This window comes from Neofelis nebulosa, chromosome 3 (assembly GCF_028018385.1).
Source record: "Neofelis nebulosa isolate mNeoNeb1 chromosome 3, mNeoNeb1.pri, whole genome shotgun sequence".
Classification (NCBI taxonomy): Eukaryota; Metazoa; Chordata; class Mammalia; order Carnivora; family Felidae; genus Neofelis; species Neofelis nebulosa.
In genome coordinates, this window is record NC_080784.1 from 176,146,122 (window position 1) to 176,172,726 (window position 26,605).

Consider the following 26,605-nt stretch of genomic DNA (forward strand, 5'->3'; position numbering starts at 1 on the left):
ACAGAAGAGACTCATAAATATGGAGAACAAACTGAGGGTTGCTGGAGGGGTTGTGGGAGGGGGGATGGGCCAAATGGGTAAGGGGCACAAAGGAATCTACTCCTGAAATCATTGTTGCACTATATGCTAACTAATTTGGATGTGAATTTAAAAAAATAAAAAATAAAACAAGTTAAAAAAAAAAGGAAGGAAGATGGGGACTCATGGTTCTAGAAACCGCCTCAGGTCACAGCGCTGGTAGATAGTGGGCAGTACTGAATCGAGAACTCTGGGGTTATGATTCCTGGATGCCCGGACTCACATGAAACTCACAGCCTACCAGTTTGCACGGCCATCCCCTTGGCAGACGCTGGTGCTGGCAGAGAGAAATCTGCACGTCCATGTGAGGTCAGCTTATACACCCACCTGCTTACATACCCGCTGGGGCTGCCCCCCAGAGCAGAGGTCTGCTTTGATACTGCTCATGGGATTTGCAAAAGTGAAACCTGTTTTTTCCTCCCTGACAAGGTTGACACAGACTAATTTCTGAAAGGATAAAAAGAAGGAAAAACAAAACATTACACAGCAAGTACTGAATCCAAAAAAAAAAAAAAGGAGTTTCAAATAGATTTTTACAATCTCAGTAAAAGAATGAAAGCACTTGGCTAAGCCCTAAACTTTGTTTTCTTCAGATAATCCTATGGGGCACATAAAGGGTGGCAGGCTCCTAGCCTTCCTCCACCAAGCACTCTGGCTCCCCTGTCCCGAGAGGGACCAGATTAAATAGCTAGCTCTTTTCTAGTATAACCCAACTCCAAACTTGAGAAACAAAACTGTTTTGGTTTCAAGACTTCTAGATTCTGGAGCCTTCTCCTTCATTTCATTCTAGTCTGAAATCTGCAGAGCAGAATCAACAAAGAAATGAATGATAAGCACTCTCCAGATTGAAGTTAGCATCCGCCTGTCCCTGGACCTTGCACTGACTCAGTCAAGAGACCCATCTCCTCCCTCCCCTTCCCATCTCCTCTCTCCCCTCCTCCACCCCAAACACCAACACACAGGAATATCTAGATCATTTGCTTAGTATAATGGGGGCTTACAATGACCATTACACGCATACAATAAGAATTATCAGCTGATGTGGGGCCCCTGGGTGGCTCAGTGATTTAAGTGTCTGACTTTGGCTCGGGTCATGATCTCATGGTTCATGGGTCTGAGCCCCATGTATGGCTCTGTGCTGACAGCTCAGAGCCTGGAGCCTGCTTTGGATTCTGTGTCTCCCTCTGTCTCTGCCCCTCCCACCACTCTCACTCTCACTTTCTCTCTCTCTCAAAAATAAAAAAATAAACATTAAAAAAAATTTTTTTTTAAGAATTATCAACTGACGTAACCATGGGGTCATTCTACCATAATGGCCACACAGAATGAAATAGTTTTCAAACATATGTTAGGTCTGTATTGAAATCCTCCCTAAAGAGGGATGTTCCTTTTTGTGAAGAGTGGTCCTTCTCACATGAATGTGGGCACCAAATACGCTTTGAACATTGTAGCAAACCGTGCATCAAGGTCTAAAAGATTAACAGAGGTTAGAAAAAAGACAAGACTTTATGTAGATTAAAGCAACATTAAAGGGATTCTTTATGTGTGAAAGAAATTATGGTTTTTAGTTTAAGATTATAGCACACCCTACATTAAAAGGTGGAAGTGCTATCTTTTTATTCTTTCTGAATGTCATTTTATTGAAATCTGCTTGTTATCCATGGCTTTAAAAAGAGAGTTGGGGCTAATTTTTAAAAGCAGGTTTTAAGTAGATCTGCTCTATTATTTAGAGATGGAACTTAGTAACTTAATACCTTATAATTTGGGCTGAATTCATATTTATGTGTTAAAACCATCATTTAAAAACGGTGTTTTTATGTAGTTGCCTCTAGCTAAAAGCATACGTGATTACATGGGTGGCATAATCTGGGAAAAGGGACCATTTCATGCTGCAATTTACAAAAAAGTAAGTTACTCAAGCAACTGTCATTCCTTTGAAACCTTTATCCCTCGTTCTTTTCTCTAATCTCCTAGGGCTTTTAGCAAATTCGGATCTAGAACTTTTGAGTCCTTGATATCTTTCAGGCATTGTGTTAGGTGCTTGCGTATTTCACTTCTTTCCCACAATGATCTTGCCAGGTAGTTATTATTGTGACCAACCTTCAGAAGGGAGAATGAAGTCTGAGGAAACTAAATACACAAATTTACAACAAATCTTGGGATTCAAAACCAACTGTAACCTCCAAGTTCTTCCATCTTACCCAGTACGTACTATAATGCATTTATTTTATTTTACTAATTTCTCTATTGCTGCAAAACATATCAAAATCACTGGCTTAAGACAACATTCATCTTCCCCTTACGTCTGCAATTTCGGCAGGGTTCAGCAAGGAAGGCTGCCGTTTGCCTCACATGGCTTCAGCTGAACTGGGAAAGCTCAGTGCCTGTGGGCGGAGATGCACTTTCAAGGGGGCGCATTTTCCTTGACCGCAAGGTGGCCGATTTCCAGAAGCCTGGGCCCAGAAACTGGTGCGGTGCCATTTGTTCCATATTCTATTGGTCAAAACCAGTTGGGAGAGCCCAGATTCAAGGAGAAAAGTCATAGATTCCACCTCTCAGTGGGATGCATGCCAAAAAAAAAATTGGGGGCCGTGTAACAAAACTCCCACACCTTCTAAGACTTCAGGTTCAATGGTGATTTTGTTAAATTGTGAGACTCCTCTTTTATGAATGCTTTCATCCTGCATGACTTTGCAGATGAATGCCCCCAAAGGCAACTCCTCCAAGGTGGGAAGGTCTGGGTCTTTTCCCCCTTTTTTTTTTTTTTTTTTTTTTTTTTACATATTCTCTCTATGTAGATTATTCAGGCTTCTGAATAGGGACCCTAGGCTTAAAAGGGAACTTTAATTTTCACATCTTCTTTTTAGTGTTCTCAGATTTTCTTTTTTCCTTTAATATGTAATATCTTTGATTAACTCTGTTGCTTTTTAATCACTGACCTCAGTAGTTTCTGAATTCTATTTTAATTACAGAATTTTCTAGAACACTGTCAACCGAGCACGGTCTTCTGCTTGAAGCTACACCCTTTGCTTAGCAACTAACGAGCATGCAGGTCCTACCACATGCAAGTAGGTTTTCAGTCTCTTTTACAGCTAACACATTTTTCCTCCTTTAAAAAGTGGTGATTCTACCAGTTCTGTCACTTGGGCAAGAACGTTTCTCACCTGTTATTTCTTGGGCATTTTTTTTCCTATTTCACTCTGGCTTGTTCTCCTTGCTTTGGCCAAATGAACCAAAACGAAACCCTTCTGTTTGTTGCTCACCCCTTCCCCACTCAGGGTTCACAGTTGCAAATTCACTGCACAAAGAAGGATACACCCCATTTCTTACCCACAGGAGACATTACTAATCAATCCCTGAGCATGGGATGTGGCCCCAACGCATTTGTGGCTGCAAAACATTTCAGTCAACCACTAATGATTACAGCAATGAGAATAGCTTGCCTTCCAGGGTATATACTATTCCGTGTCTCTGTAATGCTTCGTCATCTTCAACTAGGCCAATCAAGTCTTTCTAATCTCTCAGTGCTCTGAATTCCTTGTTTGTATTGAATAAGGCTTCCTGCTGCCCAGCCCCAGCACGTACTCTGTGAAATATCCAGAACCACACTTCCTGCCACCTGCAGTGCTGGCTATTCTCAGCCAGGAAATGTTTCCTATTACTTTCCTAGTTCCTGTTTTCCCAACTCTCCTGAGACTCAGGGTCAGATCACTCAGACAGCAGCTGTGGCCCTGGCCTTGGATTTCAGTCCTGACAGCAGCCGGCACCTTTCTCAGGACCTGGGTCCCACCTAAAGATGAGGGGCTGGGATCCTGCCTTGATTTTGCCAGATGCTTCTTACTATCCCCTCTGTCTTCCCCAGAGTCCCTATCTTGTGCCCAAACCCCTCCAATTATTATCCGAGTAAACTCTGAAGTTATTCTGACACTCAAGGAAATGAAACAAATTTCAACATATATGTGCTCACTACGCCTCTTTGGTAACAAATGCTTTCTTTTCAAAAACAGTGCCTTTCTCTTGGATCTAAACTTACTCTCATCACCTACAACTGACCCAGTTCCCCACTGGCCACTCCTCTACAGCAGAGAGGTCCATTACTTAGATTTGACACATCCTGGTCTTTCCCTTTTGACTAAATTTGATGAGCTCATGCCTGACTGGGATATCAGACACCACGGGTTGATCTCAATTTTTCCAAGTGCCCTTTGTGTGAAATACCTCACAAGCATGGTGTTTTGTTTGTTTATTTGGGGGGGGGGGGAGAGAGAGAGAGTGTGTGTGTGTAAGGGGGAGGAACAGAGAGACAGAGACAGAGACAGAGACAGAGAGAGAGAGAGAGAGAGAGAGAATGCCAAGCAGGCTCCATGCCATCAGCACAGAGCCCGACAAGTAGCTTGAACCCATGAACCATGAGATCATGACCTGAGCTGAAACCAAGAGTCGAGTCGGACACTTAACCTACTGAGCCATCAGGGCGCCCTAAGCACAGTATACTTTTGGTAGTTATGCCTGTATTGCCTCCTAGCTGCTGGAGTCTCAAGAATGAAGACAGTATGTATCTCTTACTTCCTCTGTAACTCTCCACACCAACCAGTTAGGAGTTTGGCTGTACACAATGGGTATCTAATAAACACTGCAGGTGACACTTAGAATAAACTCTGAAGGAAATCTATTCAGTGGCAAGAATCTGACACTATCCATAATGGATCAGATTAAACTTTATGAAAGATAGCTTTTTAATTTTGTGGTTTCATTTCTGAGTTAGATTCTGTAATCACTCTTGGAATAAGACACCTGACATCTGGGCTTTGCTCTTTGTTTTGATTGTACTCATGTCAAAGCCTAGCAAATATTTTGGATTGAAAATGAGATTTCAAGGAAGCATTTCATTAGAAGTGGGTATTATTCTCTTAGAAACTACAGGTTTGGATGCCATTCAATCTCTTTATTAACTTTCTATCACGTATCCTTTCCCTAATTATACATTAGCCTACTTACTTTAATTTGCAGAAGCAATCCTGTTTGATTTCAGTAAAAAATATGAAAGACAAAGCTTTGAAACAGCTACAGGAAGGAATCGGTCTTTAAGTTAGTAGCACCAGACTTTCTTTTTGATTGTCCATAACTCAGCATATATGTATACTTTTGAACCACCTCCTAGGGGTTTTACATTGATTTAAATCACATGACCAATAAGGGCAAAACTTGTAAGAATTTTTTTGAGTTCCAAAGAACTCTAAGCCTTTATCAAACCCAATTACCCTGTAGATGAATTCCTGTCACACTACAGGAACTGTATCATTTGCCATTTTAAAAGGTGTTTGTGAGGTCGTTTTTTGTTTTGTTTTGTTTTGTTTTTTTGGTTGTCTATTGCTGCCTATCAATCTACCCCAAAATATAGTGGTTTCTAGAGAGATGAAGTGACTTACCCCAAGGCCACCTGGACCACTTGAAGCACTTACCTTATGAAAGTATCTGATACAGACAGCTGATATAGTTACTGCTATTACATACAAAGCATGTCATACCTTATAGCTTAGCATCATGTGTTAGATACCGGCCGGGATAGAATTTGGGCTATTTCAAACCAGACATCCGATATAAGTGATCCTGTGTACAAATGTTAAAACTGAAAGAGGTAAGTATCTGGGTTAGGGGAGAAGCCCTTCTTCCCCCAACTGGAGGCTTCTTCTGGAGCATGGGACTCCTGGGTTCCTTTTACCTCCTTCCTTGTTTCCTGTAACAGGGGTGGGAAGGTTTAAGGGGTGACTCATTTGACTGAAAATGTGGGAAAAAATAAACCAGGCAAGCTCAGTCCACCCGCTCACTCCTTCCCCCAGGAATTGACCTGTCCACACAGAGGTCATGCTCTCTTCTCCAGGCTCAGTGTTTTGTGGGGCAGACCCTCCGGTGCCAGTGTGTGGGTAGAAGAATGTCTAATTCTGGACTTTAGTATCAAGAAGCACAAGAGCATTCTCCGTTATTACCTTTTCAGTAACAATGGTGGTATTTTCATCTATTTGCAGGCTCCGGTTTTTCTCAGTTTAGAATTTGGAAGGTTCTACAAGGGCACTGTGCACGGAGTCCCCGTCAGTGCTCAACAACTCACTGATCAGCACAACTGTTAACACCTGTCGGGCACGTGCTACGTCCCAGGCCACCAGTTTACTCACTTTGCAAGCATTTACTCACTTAACCTAATTAGGACAGCAACAGGCCAAAGAAACTTCACAATACAACTGGGGTTTTGGTAGCTTTTGAAGTTGGCCACCAATAACTCCTACCCCTCTCCCCCCCCCCCCCCCCCCCCCACGTGCATCTACCTCTGCTCATCTGAGAGAGAGGGTCTATTCCCTCTCCCTCTGAATTTAGGCTAGCCTAGGACTTGCAATGGACAGAACACAGTGAAAATGACATCCTGGGACTTCCAGGGCCTTAAGAGGCCTGGTGGCTGCCATTTCCCTTCTCTCGGGTAGCCAATCCCCTACAATGAATCCTGGGCTAGACCTCCGAGTGAGGAGAAAAGCTGGAGAGCAAGCCCTCGTGGAGGAGCACTGAGGAGCCAGGCACAGGAGTGAGGCCTTCCTGGACCTTCCACAGCCCAGTTCTGCCCAGGCTTAGCTGAGTGCAGTCAAGTGAGTGACTCCAGCCAACGCTCGGCAGAAGGTACCTACCGGTCTTCTTCAGTCCAAGCCCTACCTGGATTCCCCAGCAGGCACAGAACTGTGGGAAACCATAAATCATTGTTTTAAGTCACTAAATTTCAGCGTGGGCATCATGATACACGGCAGCAGACAACTGAAAAAAATAAAACGCATATATACACACACCCTTTAAAACAGTAAGTGGTGTCGTTGCTACGGCGTGACAAGAATCTTAAAAGAGCTGTAGATGATTGACTAAACCATAAAGTCACAATGTCTTTGTAGCCGGCCCTATATACTCTAAGTAGCACTCTCTTAAGTGGCTTTCTAAATGGGCCACCTTTAAGGGACAAACCATAGTTATCACCTCAAGACATCAGCTCCATTCTCTTGTTCAAAGGGATAAAAGCTCTACATTGAATAATAATCTCTTTCTATTCCCTCCAGAGAGCTCATCATCGCTTTGCCTCGTATTTGATTACCATGTAGGATAGTGTTTACACCCTGGCTCTGTTGGCTCCTCTGGGGAGCCCTCCCAACCCTCATTCTGAGCTCTAGGCTGGCTTACTCCTCCTCAGCGTCTCTCTACTGCTCTGCTCATATCTTTAGCACGGTGCTCATCGCATATATTATTTACATAAACTGCATGAGAACAGAGACCTGCCTGTTTTGTTACTGCTGTATTCTAGGCACCAGAACAGCCCCCCATGTGGAGTAAGTGTTCCATGAATGTCTCCTGGTTGAATAAGTCGATGCGCCTGCTTCCCCCCTGGACTAGACCCTGCGTGTTGGTGGTGAGTGTCCATCACCGCTTCCTTTCATTCTCTCTCTTGTGCTGGAAGCCTGGAAGTGCCTAGACTTACTCACTGCAAGGGTCCAAGTGCAATTCTGACTCTGCCAGGGAGCGGGGCGGGGGGGGGGGGGGGGGGGGCGGGGTGCACCTGCATGAGATATGGAGGACACGGGAACAGGATAAGTTCTTCTGCCTTGAGTTGTGGCGGCTGATACGAGGCTTCAGCAGACGGGCGTGTTTGTATAAACCGGCCAGCTACACGACTCGCAGCTAGGACAACTGGCAGTGGCTTCTACGGTTTCCTACCCTCTAGGTGACGGCTTTTGGAAACTGCCTAGCAGTATCCCTTTCACTCCTCAGACTCTTAACAATGACTTTTGGGACTGCTGAGTTCCCTGAAGTATCTGGAGTGCTTCTTGTTTTCCTGTGGAATTCTAACTGATATGCTTCCATAGACTCCATTTCTATAAGGAGGGGAGGGTTTATCCTTCCATACCCAGGCCTGCACAGGATCTGGATCACAGTGGAAACTAATAGTGATAAAGAGAATAAGGGTGACCATGGCAAACATTTATTTCATGTTTACTATGGGCCCAGCCCTGTTGTAAGTTCTTTATTTATTCAGTAACCCTGCAAGGCAGGCACTATTACTGTCCTCTTTCTACAGATTAGGAAACTGAGAACAAAGTAGTTAAGCAACGTGCTTAAGAATCACAGCATTAAAAGGTGGACCGTGGAGGCAAGCCCGGGCAGTCCGGCTCTCTGGTCTTGTACCTGCATCTAACATCTTCCCCTGCCTGAATGATACTTGCTCCAGGACATGAAGATACAACCACTAGAAGCTGAGAATGCGGTATAAATGCTCTATGTGCATTTACCATAAAGTAGCAGTTCAGTATGTTCTCCTTTAAGACTATTAACTTTGTGGTTCAAATAGCTGTGTGTATACGTGCGCGCACACACACACAGGTTTTTTTTGCTGTGATAACTTTATTTTTTCTTTTTCTTCCTTTTTTTTTTTTTTTTTTTTAGCATGTATTCATTTTTGAAAGGCAGAGAGAGACAGAGCACAAATCGGGGAGGGGCAGAGAGAGAGGGAGATGCAGAATCTGAAGAAGGCTCCAGGCTTTGAGCTGTAAGCACAGAGCCTGATGCGGGGCTTGAACTCACGGACCACAAGATCATGACCTGAGCCGAAGTTGGCCGCTTAACCAACTGAGCCACCCAGGCGCCCCTTAACTTTATTTTTTTCTGATTACTCGCAAAAACAATGAAAAAACAGGAAGCCTTAGATGGGGCGCTTGGGTGGCCCAGTTGGTTAAGCGTCTGACTGGCTCAGGTCATGGTCTCATGGTTCATGAGTTCAAGTCCCATGTTGGGATCTGTGCTGACAGCTCAGAGCCTGGAGCCTGCTTCAGATTCTGTGTCTCCCTTTCTCTCTGCCCCTCCCCCCCCCCTCTCTCTCTCTCTCCCTCTCTCTCAAAAATAAAAAATAAACATTAAAAAGAAAAAAGAAAAACCAGGGAGCCTCAGAAATAATTGACATTTCAGGGAAGGTAAGAAGAACCACAGTGAAGAATATTCGTAGCTTTCATTTGAATTTCTTGATGTACATCTTTCTGCCTCTTGCCTGGGAGCACAAGATAAAGTAAAAGTCAAATAAACACTGGTTGCAACAACTGTAGGGAAAATATTTCTCTCTTTACTGTGGCTTCTGCCAGAACGGAGAACAAACGTTTCTACTAAGACCTCAAAGACATGGAAGAGAGAGCACGGGAACATGCAAAGACATACAAAGTCCACGTGGAAATGGACAAAGCAGCTGATCACGAATACTATGGACAAACGTGCACAACTCTCAAAGTCGACCAGTGGATAAATCGGAGCGGGTGTGAAAAGGGACAAAAATAGGTGTTGGAGAAGCTTTTTCTCCAATCCTGATGTCTCCCAACACACATAGGGAGATCCACTAGCAGAGTAGCCCTGGACAGGGCCATTACTTACTATTCAGGGCAGAAGTGTCTTAATCAGATGGATGCATTTGGAAGGAAAATCTGAGCACAAACAGTCTGTCCCCTTTGTTCTCTCTTGTAAGTGAACCTGTCATTCTTCTCTGTTCTTCCATGTCTTAAATTTTCAAAGGGCCAACTCTGTCCACCAGCGGGGGGAAGGGGCAGGTTTATGCCCTGGTCCATTGCTGACACTGCCTGGGAGGATAAGTTTATGCAGTTCTGAGGTTCAGCACTGGAAAACCCTACTTGGCTCGAGTCCAAAGCCATATTTCCCCCAAAAGGTCCACAGTCCTTACCTGCACTTCCAGAATCCACAAAGTAATGAAAACAAAAAATTTTTCCCCGATTCATCTGGCAGGAAAACCTTAAGTGACCTGAGTCACCAGTGGCAAAATGTGACCCTAACAGACATGAAACTACTTAAATCCTCATTTTTTCCCCTTAGAGCATTGTGTTGCATGTTGCATGTCGTAGCCAACAGCCCCATGTGCCTATTTAAATTTAAACTAAGTTACAATAGATTCTCAGTCCTACCAGCCACATTTCAAAAGCTCAATAACAGCTATATTTAACTAGTACTACCACACAGGACAAGGCAGATGAAAACCTTCCAGCACTGCAGAAAGTACAGCTTAGAGTGAAGGCATGTTTCCTTATACACACATTCATACTTGCTTACGGGATATGACCCAGACCCTACATAATAAATAGCATATGTACCATTTTCTTCCTAAACCTAAAAAATATGAAATTCCAAAATCGTATCTGGCCCAAAAGATGATAAAGGAGCATGGGCCCACATCAGTTTTTACCAGTAATAAAAGCAATATCTTGACCTTCTATTTGCTTTAGACATTACCAGTTACGGACTAAATGGTTGTGTCCCCCCAAATTCATATGTTGAAGCCCCAAGCCCAAAAGTGATGGTATTGTGGGGTGAGACCTTTGGGAGGTAATTAGGTATAGACGAGGTCATGAAGGTGCCCTATGATGGGATTACTGTCCTATTTATAAGAGGAGGAAGAGACACAATAGTTCTCTCTCCACCACACGAGGACATGACCTTCTTGCCGGTGACCATGGAGGCAGAGGCTGGAGGGACAAAGCTGCAAGCCAATGGACCACACAGCATGGACCACCAGGAGCCACCTGAAGCTAGGAAGAGTCAAGGAAGGACCCTTGCCTAGAGCCTTCAGTGGGAGCACAGTCCTGCTGACACCTTGATTTGGGACTTCCGGCCTCCAGGATCATGAGACTGTAAGTTCCTGTACTTTAAAACCCAGTTTGGGGCCAGTGTCATGGCAACTCTAGGAAATGAAGACAGAGTTTGCTACCAAGAGGCAGGTGCTGCTGTAACAAACACCTAAAACATGGGGAAACAGCTTTGGAACTAGGTAATGGGTAGAGACTAGAAGAGTTGGGAGGTACATGCTAGAAAAAGCCACGACTGTCACAAAGAGACGGTTACTGGCAATTCTGGGGAAAGCTCAGAAAGAAAAGAGGAAAGCTGTGGAGAAAGATTCTTAGAGAATCCAGAAATTGTGAACAGAATATGGCCATTCTGCTGAACTGGCCATCCAGGCGACACCTAAGACTGAAACCAGGAACATGTTATTGCCCAACAGAGCAGAGACAAGTGCTGTAAAGTGGTCAACGATGTCGCTGAACTGTGTTCTAGTGTTTTGTGGAAGGTAGCACTGGTAAGCCAGGAAACTGGATGAAGGGGTGGCTTGGTTCCTCCTGCGTGCGGAGGAAAAAAAAAAAAAAAAAGGAGGAACCGAGAAAGGAATTGTTAAAACAAAAAGGAACCAGAACTTTAGGATCTGGAAAAGTCTCAGCTTATCCGTATCACACAAAAGGACAAACCGGAAGTTTTTGTTCTGAAAACCAAGAGTGTGGTTGAGCAACCCTTTGATACGGGTATAAATCACGGACCACCCCAGCAGAGGCAAGGTTCAGCTGGAACTGAGGAAGACAGGGGTTGCAAGGAAGATAGGTGGACTGAGATGCTGCAGGACTGAGCCATAAGGCGATTCAGCTGTGGTTCTTCAACACAAAGGGAGAATGACCTCAAAGGAGATTTGGAGATCATCAGGGTTGCATCTTGGTTCAAAGGTAGGGGAAGGCATCACCTGGACTTCAACAGGGCAGATGGCGTCGTCCAAAGCCTTGAGGGCAGCGCCTCCTGGAGTCTTGGTGGGTAACTCCCTTCCACAGAGTTACAGATGTAGCACTGCCACCCCCAGGGGGTATGGAAAGCAGAGCATCAAACCAAAGACCATTATTCTAGCGCTTCAAGACCTAATGGTATTTGCCTTGCTAGTTTTTGAACTTACTTGGGACCCTTCATCCCTTTTTTCATTCCAATTTCTTCCTTTTAGAATGACAGAGTCAATCCTATGCCTCTCCCACCATTCCATTTTGCAAGCACACAACTTTTCTTGTTTCACATGCTCACAGCAGGAAAGGATTCCTGCCTCTGGATAAATCATATCTGGAGTTTCACCCATATCTGATTTAGGTTGTATTTAGACGACACTTTGGGCTGTAGACTTTAGAACTGATGCTGGAGTAGGTCGAGACTTTTGGAGTTGTTGGTATGGAATGAATATCATTTGTATGCAACAAGGACATGAATTTGGGGAGGTGCAGGGACAGAACGTTATGGCCTTAATATTTCTGCCCCTCCCCCATTCGTATGTTGAAGCCCTAACAGCTAATGTGATGGTATTTTATTTATTTTGAGAGACAGACACTGCACAGGGGATGGGCAGACAGAGAGGAGAGAGAGAGAATCCCAAGCAGGTTCTGAGCTGTCAGCACAGAGCCTGACATAGGGACTCAATCTCTAGAATGGTGAGATCATGACCTGAGTGGATATTAAGAGTTAAGCATGCTTAACTGACTAAGCCACTCGGGCACCCCTAATGTCAGGGTATTTAGAGGTAGACCCTTTGGGAGGTAATCAGATTTAGGTGAAGTTATTAGGGTGGGGCCTCCATTATGGGATCAGCATCCTTATTAAAGAAAAAGAAGAAAGACCAGGGCTTGTGCTCTCTGTCATGTAAGGACACAGTGAGAAGATGGTCATTGGAAAATCACAAGGACGTCCCGCACCAGGAATCACACTTGCCAGCACCCTGATCTTGGACTTTCCAGCCCCCAGAACTGTGAGAAATAAAAGGTCTGTTGTTGAAGCCACTTAGTCTATGGTATTTTGTTGCAGCAGCCTGAGCTAAGTAAGACATTACTGTGCTCTAAACTGATTAAGAGTTAAGGCAGGGGTGCCTGGGTGGTTCAGTTGGTTAAGTATTCGACTCTTGGTTTCAGCTCAGGTCACAATCTCTCAACTCATGGAATCAAGCCTGACATCAGGCTCTGCACTGACAGCATGGAACGTGCCTGGGATTCTCTCCTCTCCCCTCCCTTCCTCTCCCTCTCTCCCTCTTTCTCTCTCTCAAAAAAACAAAAAAAACAAAAACAAACAAACAAACAAAAAAAAACAACAGGAATTGAGGCAAAGAGGATTATTTATTAGGCTCCCATGAATTTCAATACAGGGAGAGAATTATGCTGGCTCTTCTCCTCCACATATTCATGGACAATTCAGTCTCATCACAGTGGAAGATTTTATACACGTTTTAGAATCACTGTTCCAAGAAGGTGTATGTGCCATTCTGGCAGAGAAACATGGCTAAATAACTAGAAGACTCCCAAGGATTAATACAGAAGCCACAGATGGAATTTCTACCTTGGGTGGAAGGTGGGACTAGATGAAGTCCAAGGCTTATTCATGTAAGAGAATCTGGGACAATGCTATTGTCTCCCCCACACTGGTTCTTCTCCAGTGTCCTTAATGTGGCATGGACTGGTCGTATGCAGATATACTTTTGGACCGAAACAGGTCCATTAGAGTCCAGAACATTCTGAAATTTCCTTGAATGCCCTTGAGGCTACCCCTCTGGTGTAAGTGAAGTAGGTCAGAGCAGCCATGTTCCCTCTCTGTTAGTCAGCTTCTGGCTGGCTGTCAGGATTCAAGAGTAAGGATAACACTTATCCACTATATATCCAGCTGATTGTCTTGTCCATGTGGGTGGAAGAGATTTCACAGAAATCTGGCATAAACCTAGGCTGGGCCACAGAGTACCAAGAGAGATGTTTTGAGTCCCCTGAAAGCTCCACGTAATTTTGCTATACAGGTTCAGGCAAGTAGCTTAACCTGGCACAACCTTAGTTTCCTTATCTGTGAAACAGGGAGAACAGCCCCTGGTCCATCATCCTGACAGGATTTGGGGATGGAAATCAAAATTAAAATACTGAATGAGCTAACACATGGGAAAGTAATTTTTATGTATTACCTTTATTATTGATAAGTAAAGTCCATACAAGCCTTTTAAAGCAATACGTATTAACACAATAACCTAAGGGAGACCCTAGCTGAATTCTTAAACATACTGCTAGGAGTTCAACACAAAGCAGCTTTTATCTAGAGCATGAATTGATTTCCACTTGTAGAGAAAAGCATGAGATAATGTTCTTTGTCTTAATTGGACAGTGGAGAAACTCTTGAGTATTGGCCAAGAATCTAATATTGGATGGAACCAAAACACAACCATTTGCTTCCTGAACTGCATCCACAAAAATTTCGTGGTGGAGTGCTGCCTCTGATAGAGCATTTACCAAGATTGCAAGGTTTCACGCACAGGTCCCCCAAAAATACCCGTCTCTGTCTCTTCTATTTAATATACCCTTGACTCTCCAATTTGATCAAATCTGGGTGCTAACACTGTTACAACTTCTCACATAGAAGTCACATATCTGGTCCTTCAAGATCAATGTACAAGCTTAGCTCAAACAGTAAGCAGGAGACTCGAAAGCCTCCCTTCTGTTTGCTTTCCTAAGAGTAACATATGGCAAAGCTTTTAAGAAACTAGAAAATTTGAAGAATCATATGGACAAGCTTATGAAAAAAATGACATTAATCTTAAATATTAATTCATTATTAACCTGACTTAACACACATTCATGATCATTGATTTTTATTTTAGAGATTACAAACTTAAAGGAAAAACAAACTACTGATATTAACATTTTCACAGTATTTTTGAAGGAACATGTTTAAAGAAAAACAGTAATTTTGCTGGTTCTACATCAGCAGACTTAAACACTTCTCATGAAATTTCTTTCAAGCTTAGGAGAAGTGAAAATTTTAAGACAACATTTTCTAACACAATTCTCCCAACCACTTAAAAAATGTTTTAGCATTAAAAGAAAAAAAAAAAACCTTGAATACTTAAATTGCAGATTACCAGTAGTCTTTAAACAGGCTGCATATCTCCATGTTTTCCTTTATTCAGACTTAAGTAAGAATCCTGGAAGACATATCTGAGATTTTAAAAGGTTTTAAAAGGGTGGACAGTAATTTCCTAAATGCCTCAATTATTAAATTTTGTGAAAATGAGCTGCAAACTTTATTAGCACAGTTGTGCCTCTGTCTCAAAAAGTATACATTCTATTATTATAGAACTGTGAGTTACCTATTTGAGTCTTTCCCCAATGCCCTGACATAATGTAAAGTTTCCCTGAGATTTTTGTTTTGTTTTTTACAACTTCTTTAGAAAGTTATTTTTGTTGGTTCTCGCAAAATGCTCTTCAAAAGCAACCAGACTCTTGGGTTAAAAAGATTATATCTAGTGATTGTTAACGCTTACTTTTTGTCAGACTCAAAGCTTGTTAGAGTGCATAAAAAAGGCTCCTGCAAAACTTATCTTATGGCCACACATTTACTTTTTCTAGAAAAGAGCAATTCCTGCAGTTTTATCCAGCTTAAGTCAAATGCTTCCTACTTCTTCACTTACTAGTAAGGAAAGTTAATATTCAGGTCCTAAAACTCAAAGGCAGTGTTGAGCAAAAAAAGAAATGAACCATCCAGCGCTCAGCCGCTGTGATTTGCGAATGCGAGAAATCAACAAGTTTGCGTTTGGCGCCTACCAGGTGCCCAGCCTTGAGCAGAAACAGGCCTGAGTAGGTCAGGTTCCAAACCGGGAAATCAAGCCCGGGGTCCAGCTGTGGAGATGAACTCCTGAGCACTCGCCACGAAACCAGTGCCGGGATGAACGCCCATCTATCCCGGGGCCCCACAGCGCGTTTCCTCTGCAATCGCCGCGGGCCTTCGATTCACAGAGGATTCTTCTGCCCTCCAAAGCGAAGGGCACCGTCGCACTCACAAGAGGCTAGTCTCAGGGAACCCCATATGCTCACCCCGCTCGGCGCGAACAGCAGTAGCAAGGGAGGAAGCCCTCCTTCAGGACCCCGCAGCCGAGCCGGGAACGAGACGAACTACTATTTGCGTTCGCGACAACCCCGGAGAAGACACCGCTAAAAGAAAAGGTGGTAGTGGAAGCAGGTTGGCGCTTCCAGAAGCGTCTAATGCCTCGGACGTTTCTTAGCTCGATCTGAATTAGTAACCCGGGCGAGGGGCGCGAGAATGGGGGTCCCAGGGGAAGCCAGCGGGCAGAGGGGATGAGCGAAGGGAGAATAAAAGTGATTCAAATGAAATTCCCACGCGCTCAGACCATCCACGCTTTCAGCTGGAGGAAGGGAGATTGGGGCACGCACGGCGCGCCCGGCTGTGCTGCGGAAACTCTCCGGCTCCCGGCGCGCGCGGACGGACGGAAGGACTGACGGGCAAATCCGGGCGAAGGACTTACCTTCAGGGTTGGCGCTGATGAAGACCCGCACGCTTCGCCCGGCGGGCACGAGGTGAGAAGGCAGGGCGTTGAGGTTTCCGGAGAAAGCCGCCCGCCGGAGCGCAGAGTCCCGGGGACAGGGCAGCCTGGTGCCCGCGCCGGCCGGCCACATCGCCCTCTGGGAGGAATAGTCGCCGCCGCCTCCTGGTCCTCGGTTCCTGCCCGCGGCTCCGCGGAGCAGCTAGGTCGATCCCCGCAGGCGGCGCGGCTCAGAGCCGCCCCGAGCCCGAGGCGCCGCCGGCGAGTTCCGCGGCGCACACCACCGGCAGGCGCGGGGCGGCCATACGGACCCTCGGGCCGCTGACGCCGCCGCCTCCCGGCCCTCTGGGCGTCAGCCTTCGCCCGCCGCCGGGGGCTCAGCACAGCAGCCGGCGGGAGGTCAGCGTGGCGGTGGCGGCGGCGGCGGCTACGCGCGCGGCGCCTCTTTGCGCCGGGAAGCGCCCGCGCCGGCCGCCCAGCCCGCGGCCATCTCCCCGTCCGCGCCTGCCGCGGGAAGAGGGGTCGCCGAGGTGACGGGGACCGAGCGGAGGAGAGCTGCTCGAACTTTATCTGCTAAAGGCGTCCGACTTTATGGGAACGTCCTTCCGCGGGGCGGTGAACTCACCCGCGGCTTAATGGGCGGCAGGGGCGGGGGCGCGGGGGCCGCGGGCTGCCCGTGGGCCTCCCGGGCTTCTCTGAGGACGATCCCGAGCGCTCGTGGCTGTCTCCTTGGTGGAGAACATGAAAGAAACTAGCCTGAGATCCCTCTGACTCCTCCAACTCTCCTAAAGGTCAAACAAGCCCTCAGCATTTTGGGGAACGCACGCCTACCGGCGCCGGCGCCTCTTTGCCTACGTGCCGCCAATTCCGGCCTCAAAGTTAGACTCACGCACTGAGCCCGGCCCCCGAGGGTCCAAAGCATCAAAACTCGGCACCCTTTTGAGCGTCCTGGAGGGGCTGTCACCGTCGCCCGGCCTCAGGTGGCGCAGGTGACTGTCTTGCCGCTCCGCTAGCCTCACGCTCGGCAGAGCCGGGGGGTTTTTATAGAGAAGCTGCGCCGCTCACGTGCTCCTCGCCGCGTGGTCGCGGAACCTTTCCAAGAGTGGGTCTCCGCGGGAAGCCTTCCCGAGGTCTGGAAGGCTCCAGAGGGGTCCTTCCTGCCCCCGCCCTGGCGCATTCCCGGGCCACTCCGCGAGCTGGGCGGCTCCAGGAGCCCCGTGCCGCCCGGTGCGCGCCTGGGCCCGGCAGGCCTTTGGGGGCTCCGGGGAGCGCTGTTTGGCGCAAGAGCCCGCAAAGTGCAGGTGGCCACGGATTGGGGCGGGGTGCGAGAGATCAGAGTTGGCTTTTGGCCGCTTTTCCAAGTCCCTGCAGGCTTCGCCTGACGCTGATCCGACGGGGCCAGAGCTGTCGCGGAACTCTGCTACCCTGGGGTTGGGAGTCGTAGCTCTAGGGGTCTGGTCTACGGCGGGGTGACGTAAGATGCCGAGGGACCCCAACGTAAAATCACCGTCTCCGGTGCACGCTCACTGCCCTTGCCAAGTACTGCAAATTCCAGGACAGGAAGAAGACCTCGTAGAATTAAAAGTGTGATTGTACTTGGTGTGGGGGAAGGGAGGAGGTGTGTCTGGAGCCTTAATTGGAGTTTGGCGTCCAAACCTCTCACTGTGAGCTTTGGGGCAGGAACTCCTGGCTCTTAGAGAGGAAGAACAGCTTTTCCAAACCTTTGGGATTGGAAAGGGGGTGCTTGGGCACAGGGTGCGGGCAGCTCAGCTGCAAATTTTATCTTCTCACCTGGGGCTTCTCCTGGCCTCCTCCTGGCCTGCACTTCTCCTAGGTCCTGCTGGTGGCAGTGAAGTCCTATGCACTGCTGTTTATTTTCTGACCCCACCCCGTTCCCAAAACATGCTTTCTGGGGTAACCTTTCGGAGGAATTGGGTCTCTGGGTTTTTAAGGCTGCCTCTCCACTACTGGGAACCAGGGGGCAGTCAACCGTTCGTACTCTGTAATAATTTGATGCAACCAGTAAAGAAACGTTGAACATACCCAGGCATTTGTTCAACTGATTCCGTTTAGCAAATTATCTCCTTCCCTCTCCAGCTTTATTACTCCCAGGTGGGAACATTCTCCAGCAGGAAGGAGGTCTCTGAAAGATTTCCTGATATCCCAGGAGGTATGGACTGAGAGTTCTGGAACAGGTCATGAATATACAGTGTCTGTTACAGTACCAGCCTTTATGAATATACAGTATTTATTACTGGAGAAAAGAGCCAGGACCACTTTATGCCTAATCTCAATGCTGTTTATAAGAAACTGATAAGAAGTTGCCGGATTGTCAGGGACCTGCCTTCCTTTCTTTCGTTTCCCCCTACTTATTTGGTGGTTTCTCTCTTAAAAATCAGATTAGTGTTTGTGTCTTCTGACCTTTGCTTCACATCTCAAAGTGTTGCACTTTCTTAAGATGACTTTGGGATTTTTGGCAGCCTCTATAACCTAATTAACTGTTCTAGACAGGCCAAAGTTTAGCATCTGCCAGTGTCACTGCAGACCAAGGATGCAGAGGAGAGAGACTTTCACATTTTTTGTGCGGCGGTGTTTTAAAGGGCTCCCTGCACAGCCAGCTTCACATAGGTAGAGCCAGCGCTGTCTTTGGGTTATCAGGGAGCTGTCTACCTTAGGACACCCAATCAACCACCTCCCTCCTCCATACACATACACACATACATCTCTCTCCTATCGTCTTCGAAGTCTTCTGTCTCTTGCTAACATCTAATCTCCTAAAACCAGAGATTCATTCATTAGTGTGGAAATGGCATAAGGGAAATGTCACCCTTGGCACTAACACTGTTAGGAATTAACTAGATTTATTTCCCACCCCAAGGCACTTGTGACTATACCAGTGGAGAGAGAAAGAAAAGAGAAAAGAACTGAAAACGGAAGGGAAGGAGCTGGTTTGAATGTGGAAGGCAGGCCCTGACTTCTAGCTGGGAGACTGTTTTGTTTTTATATCCATTTGAAACACTTTACATTTTCTCCTCTTTATCAAATATTGAACATGTTATTATTCCTTCCATTTTACACATGAGAAAACCAACGTTCAAAAAAGAGAAGGGGCTTGTCCAAGGTCATATAACTATGGGATCTAGGTATTGTGGCCCCAGTCTTAGCACTCTTTGCAACAAACCTCTTCTATATTCTAATTTTGCCTGGGTCTGGCCCTGGCTGACATCTTTAGTAACCTGGAAAATAGATGTTCAGGTCTGTGTTCACAGGTGTGGAAGGCTGGTTATCACCTCTGCTTCCGTGTGGCAGAGAAGGTCTGTCTACAAGATCACACTGGACTAGACTCTCCCAATGTAATTGCAGAATGCCTTGTATTCCTGTTGTTTCCTCATAAGACCACAGGTAAACCCATATCATCCTTGCAGCTGGCTGGAAAGTTTAAAGCGTCTAGAAATTGGAAGATAAAAGTACAGGAAAAATGGGTTGGGAACCTAGCTTGTGACCAAGGACAGGTATTCCCCTCTTCATCCTCCCACACACCCCAGTTAACAGGACGGAGGGCCACCGAGAGTCATGGTCTTTAGGCAACAATGGTCGCAGCCCTTGATAAAAACAGGACTGTTCAAAGGTTCAATTACTGCTAGGTTCTTCCTACTCATAGAGCTGGGAGGAACGGTGTGCTCATGGACTCCAACTCCCCTTGATATATGATAATGCCCCTCTCACAAGGTAGTTTTATAAAACAGGAGGAAGGAAACCTAAACTAATATATTGATATACTGAGCACTTGTAAGCTAGACACTGTGATAGATTCTTTAAATCGCACTGTTATCTGGGGCCAGGGCCCAACACCTCTAAGATCCCCACTTGATATCCCATTTTGGACACTGCTGTCCCTTGAATACCTTTTATGATGTGCACACATCATCTTTGGCGATGTATGTGCAGGTTCCCCCGTCTAAGGTCCATGTTATGGAAATATACCTCACCTACTCCCCTTCCCTGCCCTGGCAGTGGTTTTTCACCCATCTGCATGGCTCTATCCCTTGGCCAGGTCATCCTGCTGAGATGACAGGGCTGGTGATCATAAAGCACACAACCAGAGCCCCTGCTGCTGACTCTGACCCAGCAGAAGGAAGGGCCACCCCTCAAGCTGTATTTACCTATATGTACACTCACTTTTCTGCATGTCAAATATCCTGGGTTCTTCTGGACCAGTGTTCTGTATTTGTCCACATGGACAGAAGTGGAAATAGAGCCCCTGGTGTTATAAAAATGACCAAATTATCACACCCTATTCTAACTATCTCAGGAAATCTAGCCAATGAAGCCAATGATGTGTTTTTGTGTTTTCTAGACTTGAATAAGAATGTCAAATTTAATATTACAGTAATGTTCATGGTGGCCCTTGGATGTGAGTGATAAAGGTTTGAATCTGCTTTGGGGATGTGAGGAGTAGATTATACAGGTCCACTCAGATGAGGACTCTGCTTTCCAAGGTTCCAGCTCAGGAGAAAAGCTGGGCCATCAGGAACCCACTTACTTGTTTACAAAGTGGAAATTTTCGGTGTATGTGAGAATTTGTCAGCATAACAATTTGCCAACAGAGAGGGTTGATTCAGAGGTGTCTGTGACATAATAGAATTCACAGCAGCTTGGTTTTAAATAAAGTTACACCTTTCTGAAATTGCTATCTGATGTTTTCATGACTCAGAAATTCTAACTTTATATCCACCCCCTTCCAAATCTGTTTAATGTATTTTTTGATCAGTCTGCCTCTTACAACCTTCTAAATACTCACATTGTTTTGTAAGCACTGGGCATACCACACAAAGTAGAAGAAAGTAAGGTGAGTTGTTTAAAAATTTGTAGTTTATTTCATATTTCTCAGTCAGATATTTCATTTTCATTATATGATTGCCAAATATTTTCCCCCTCATGCCATTAATCTTAAACACAGTACCCTCTCCTCTCTTGTCCCTTTATCTGATACTGGTTTGGAGAATTGCTTTTTACAAAGCTCTTTCACACATGTTAACTCATTTTGATTCTAACCCTGAGAGGTAGTTTCTGCATTAACTATACTACCCTTCCTCCCTCCTCCCCCTTTTTTTTAATATGAAAAAGTAGATCAAGAGATTTAAGTGGCATGTCCAAGTTCATTCAGTTAGTGGTTGGCAGAGCCAGTATTAAAACTAAATCTCTGACCACCAAACCGTGGATTTAATTACAATGTATCACATGACTACCAATATATAACAAGATCCATCTGGCCAAATTGATGGACATCATTTGAACCTCTCTATGAAATTTATATGGGTTGTTAGGCAAGCCAAATCATACAGGGTATAAAACACTCCACCTGGATTGCAATGTTACCTACATGGCTTATTTACATTGGTTTCCGTATTTTTTATTGAGCAAAAGCTAGGTTCCATATCCTTTAATTCTATTAACAGCTCAGTTTTACAGTAACAAGTAACAAGAGGTTCCGAAAGTTTAAATAATTTGTCCAAATTCAGGTAGCTAGTAAATAGCAAATCTAGAATGTGAACCAGATTTCTCTCCCTGTGTTACTAAATGAGATCTTTCTACCACAGAAGACTGAATCCACATGAATAAGATACAAAAAATATTCTCTTTGTAGTATTCCATAGTGACATGGCCCCAATATCTTAAATGTACTGCCCGGGTCAATCATCTTATTGTTTAAATGCTTGTACTTAACTAGAAGAGTATTAAACTTGAATGTATGCTAATTTTACTTTTGGTCCCCCAAAGTTTTAATGGGACCAAGTGTTCTTTTCCTGGATATTTTTCCTGTAAAAATTAAGCATAGATGATAATTCTATCACAGTGTCTCTAAACATAATTCTATGGATTCTATTTTCTAAAAAAATACTCTTGCAGTTCTGCTTTATATTTGTTATTTGATTGACATTACTTCTTCACAAAATAATGGTCTTCATCACAGTCCTTTAGCCTGAATTAGTGACAGAGTTACACCATGTGTCTGCTTGGGTCACATAATGTAAATGATCCTACTGACTAAATTTAGAAAACAATAGGCAGAAATTGACAGGTTATTTACATTTAGTCAGGGTAAAGAGTAGGCAGTTATTTATGATTGCTTTGCGGTTTTGAGAAACATTTACAAATCAAATGATTCACAAACAGGTTTAAATTCTGTACTCCTATCACTTGGAAAGTATGGGAAGATCATTTGGCCATCATTTGGAGTCTTTGGAACAGATTTAAAATTTAGGGGACTTATTTTCTTCCTCTCAAAATAAATATGGTGTAGAAATATAATATCTATTATATTTATATATTTATAACTATAATATATTTTTTATTGTAAAAATATAGGTATGTGTGACATTTTTAGAAGAAAATACAAATCTAATTCTGCATTAGACAAAATTTTTTTAATGGTAAATAACTGAAACTAAGGAGGAATTTCTTTCAAGAATAGGAGGTTTAGGGGGCCTGGGTGGCTCAGTCAGTTGAGGGTCCAACTTGTGCTCACGTCATGATCTCAGGGCTTGTAGGTTCCAGCCCTGTGTTCGGCTCTGTGCTGGGAGCCTGGAGCCCGCTTGGGATTCTGTGTCTCCTTTCTCTGCCCCTCCTCCACTCAGGCTCTGTCTCTCCCTATCTCTCAAAAATAAATATTTAAAATTAAAAAAACATATATATAGGAGGATTTGTTTTGTTTTTTGTTTGTTTGTTTTTAAGAATATAGGATCTTATACAGACTGCACGGGCAGAAGTGTAAATGAATCTCAAGAAAAACTGGAACCTAGAATTGGAAATGTGCTTAGGAAAAAAGATATTATTTTTCCACATTTCATCTCTGGTTCTTGCTTAGCATCATGAATATTCTCTCTCTCTCCCCCACCCCCCACCCCCCGTCCCCCCCTTCCCTCCCCCCTCCCACATTTTTTTGTCATCTAATACTCATTCTGGGTATGGTCAAGCCACATCTCAGGCCTTAGGTCATGGAAAGAGTAACCAAATCTTTTTTGAAATCTTTTTAGAAGTTAATGGACACAAAGTGATTGTACTCATTTTGAGTTGATATTTAAGTGTAGATCTTCCCACTCTTTTAAGAAGTTACCATACCTCAACACAAATACTAATGTCAAATTGTGGTAGATTGTCTAACAAGCAGATTTTAAGTGTACATACAATACAGTATTGTTAACGGTAGGCACTATGCTGTATAGGAGATCTCCAAACTTATTTCTCTTGCGTAACTGAAATTTTGTGCCCTTTCGTCATCCTCTCCCCGTTTCCCCCTTCTCCTAGCCCCTGGAAACCCACCATCCTACTCTAAGTTTGACTATTTTAGATTCCATATTTAAGTGAAATCATGCTTTCATTTGTCTTTCTGTGTCTGGCTTATCTAATTCAGTATAATGTCTTCCAGGTCCATCCATGTTGTTGCAGATGGTAGGATTTTTTTTTTTTTTTAAGACAGAATATCATATTCCAGTATATGTAAGGACCACACTTTCTTCAGTCATCCATTAATGCACATTTAAGTTGTTTCCCTATCTTGGCTATTGTGAACAGTGCTGTAATAAACATGGGAGTACAGCTATTTCTTTGAGATCCTGATATCAATTCCTTTGGATATCTACCCAGAAGTAAGATTGTTGGATCATATGGTAGTTCTATTTTTAATTTTTTGAGAAACTTCCAAATTGTTTTCCATAAAAGCTATACCAATATACCTTCCCACCAACAGTGTACAAAGGTTCTCTTTACATCCTTGCCAACACTTGTTATCTTTTGTTTTTTAGAGAACAACCTTCCTAATAGGTGTGAGGTGATATCTCATTGTAGTTTTGATTTGTGTTTCCCTGATGATTAGTGCTGTTGAGCATTTTTTCATATATCTGTTGGCCATTTGTGTGTCTTCTCTGGAGAACTATCTATTCAGTTCCTTTACCCATGTTTTAGTCAGATTATTTGTGGATTTTTTCTTTTTGTTTTGTTTTTGCTTTTAAGTTGTATGAGTTCCTTATGTATTTTGATTGTTAAATTTTTTTTTTAATATTTATTTATTTTTGAGAGAGAAACAGACAGAGCACTACCAGGGGAGGGGCAGAGAGAGACGGAGACACAGAATCCAAAGCAGGCTCCAGGCTCTGAGCTGTCAGCACAGAGCCCGACACAGGGCTGAAACTTACGAACCACGAGATCATGACCTGAGCCAAAGTCAGATGCTTAACCGACTGAGCTACCCAGGTGCTCCTATTTTGATGTTAACCCCTTATCAGATACATGTTTTACAAGCATTTTCTTCCATTCTGTAGGTTTGTTGGTTTCCTTTGCTTTACAGAAGCTCTTTAATTTGATGTAATCTCACTCAGTTATTGCCTGTGCTTTTGGAGTCATATCCAAAACATGATTGCCAAAACTAATAGAAAAAAGAATCGTGAAATTCACAAAAACTCCAAATGGCCAAAGTAGTCTTGAGCAAGAACAAAGATGGAAGTATCACACTTCTTGTTTTCAAATTATGTTGCAAAGCTACAGTAATCAAATAGTATGGTCCTGGCATAAAAACAGAGCAATAGATGGGGCGCCTGGGTGGCTCAGTCGGTTAAGCAGCTGACTTCGGCTCAGGTCATGATCTCGCGGTCCGTGAGTTCGAGCCCCGCGTCGGGCTCTGTGCTGACAGCTCAGAGCCTGGAGCCTGTTTCAGATTCTGTGTCTCCCTCTTTCTCTGACCCTCCCCCGTTCATGCTCTGTCTCTCTCGGTCTCAAAAATAAATAAATGTTAAAAAAAAAAAAATTAAAAAAAACAAAAACAAAAAAACAGAGCAATAGAACAGAATAGAGAGCCCAGAAATAGACCCATGCATATACAGTCAACTAATTTTTAACAAGGGTACCAAGGAGACAAAAAGGGGGAAACATAGTCTCTTCAATAAATGTTGTTAGGGGGCGCCTGGGTGGCGCAGTCGGTTAAGCGTCCGACTTCAGCCAGGTCACGATCTCGCGGTCCGTGAGTTCGAGCTCCGCGTCAGGCTCTGTCTGGGCTGATGGCTCGGAGCCTGGAGCCTGTTTCCGATTCTGTGTCTCCCTCTCTCTCTGCCCCTCCCCCGTTCATGCTCTGTCTCTCTCTGTCCCAAAAATAAATAAAAAAACGTTGAAAAAAAAAAAAATTAAAAAAAAAAATAAGTGTTGTTAGAAAAACTAGATATCATGCAAAAAAAAAAAAAAAAAAGGAAAGTTGTAACTTACCTTGCGTTATACACAAAAACCAACTCAAAATGGATTAAAGACTTAAATGTAAGATGTGAAACCATAAAAATTGTAGAAGAAAATATGGGAGGAAAAATGATTTTTAATTTTATTTTGAGAGGGAGAGAGCGAGCATGTGAGTGTGGGCTGGGGGGGCAGGGAGAGGGAGAGAGTCTTTTTTTTTTTTTAATGTTTGTTTATTTTTGAGAGAGACAGAGTGCAAGCAGGGCAGGGGCAGAGAGAGCCAGAGACACAGAATCCAAAGCAGGCTCCAGGCTTCAAGCTATCAGCACAGAGCCTGATGAGGGACTCGAGCTCACAAGCAGTGAGATCATGACCTGAGCCGGAGTTAGACACTTAACCAACTGAGCCCTGGGAGAGAGAGTCTTAAGCAGGCTCCATGCTCAGTGTGGAGCTGGACACAGAGCTTGATCCCATGACCCTGGGATCATGACTTCAGCCAAAATCAAGAGTCTGATGTTAACAGCCTGAACTACCCAGGAACCCTGGAAAAAGTGGTTTTTTCTAAAAATGATCTAAATGCTACTTGCTAGTTTCTCAGGTACTAAGAAGAGTAAAACTAAACAGGAAGTGGTAAGTCAAAACAGAATTTTGACACTTTCTCTGAGTGTGTTAATAAGAATGTGAACAGTTAAATTTACTGACCATAATCAAACATATAGCTAAACTATGGTTTGAAATCAAGTGATTGCCTTATATTATGATTTCGATAGAAATACAAGAAATTACCCACATGTCCTACACAGGGTTCTTGGCTGAAAAAAAAAAAAAATACCAGAACTAGTGCTGATAGGTTTAAGCATACAAGCAATTTACTGGAAAATTATTGCATTATTGCTGGAGGGCCGGAGAACCAGGCTTGTAAAATGGGAGCAGATTGAAGAGGTCAGCCCATTGGATCCACACTCAAAGTGCTACAGGAACAGACATCCAGGAGAGCATTTACACCATTGCCGCCACGAGTACCATTTACTGGATCCCACCATGGCTCCATTGCCATCACTATCGTCCTGTACAGTTCTTTACTCTGGCTTCTGGGACTGGGAACCTAGGAAGAGATACTGTCTGTCCTGT

General features: G+C 44.3%; 1 protein-coding gene and 1 long non-coding RNA gene across 3 annotated transcripts in view; one reads left to right on the forward strand and one right to left on the reverse strand.

Annotated features, from left to right (window-relative positions):
• The window catches only part of NWD2 (NACHT and WD repeat domain containing 2), a 185,185-nt gene extending 167,419 nt beyond the window's left edge, over nucleotides 1-17,766 (reverse strand). The window contains exon 1 of one of the 2 annotated variants that reach the window (XM_058722883.1): nucleotides 16,238-17,766. In XM_058722883.1, coding sequence (XP_058578866.1) covers nucleotides 16,238-16,388 — 151 coding nt within the window. In that variant the 5' untranslated portion in view covers nucleotides 16,389-17,766. The remainder of the gene's footprint in view (nucleotides 1-16,237) is intronic. The other variant, XM_058722884.1, reaches the window with a different exon arrangement.
• LOC131507708 (uncharacterized) overlaps nucleotides 15,518-26,605 on the forward strand; it is an 84,121-nt gene continuing 73,033 nt past the window's right edge. Inside the window, exon 1 of the long non-coding RNA XR_009259639.1 lies at nucleotides 15,518-16,289. This is a non-coding gene — a long non-coding RNA (uncharacterized LOC131507708). The remainder of the gene's footprint in view (nucleotides 16,290-26,605) is intronic.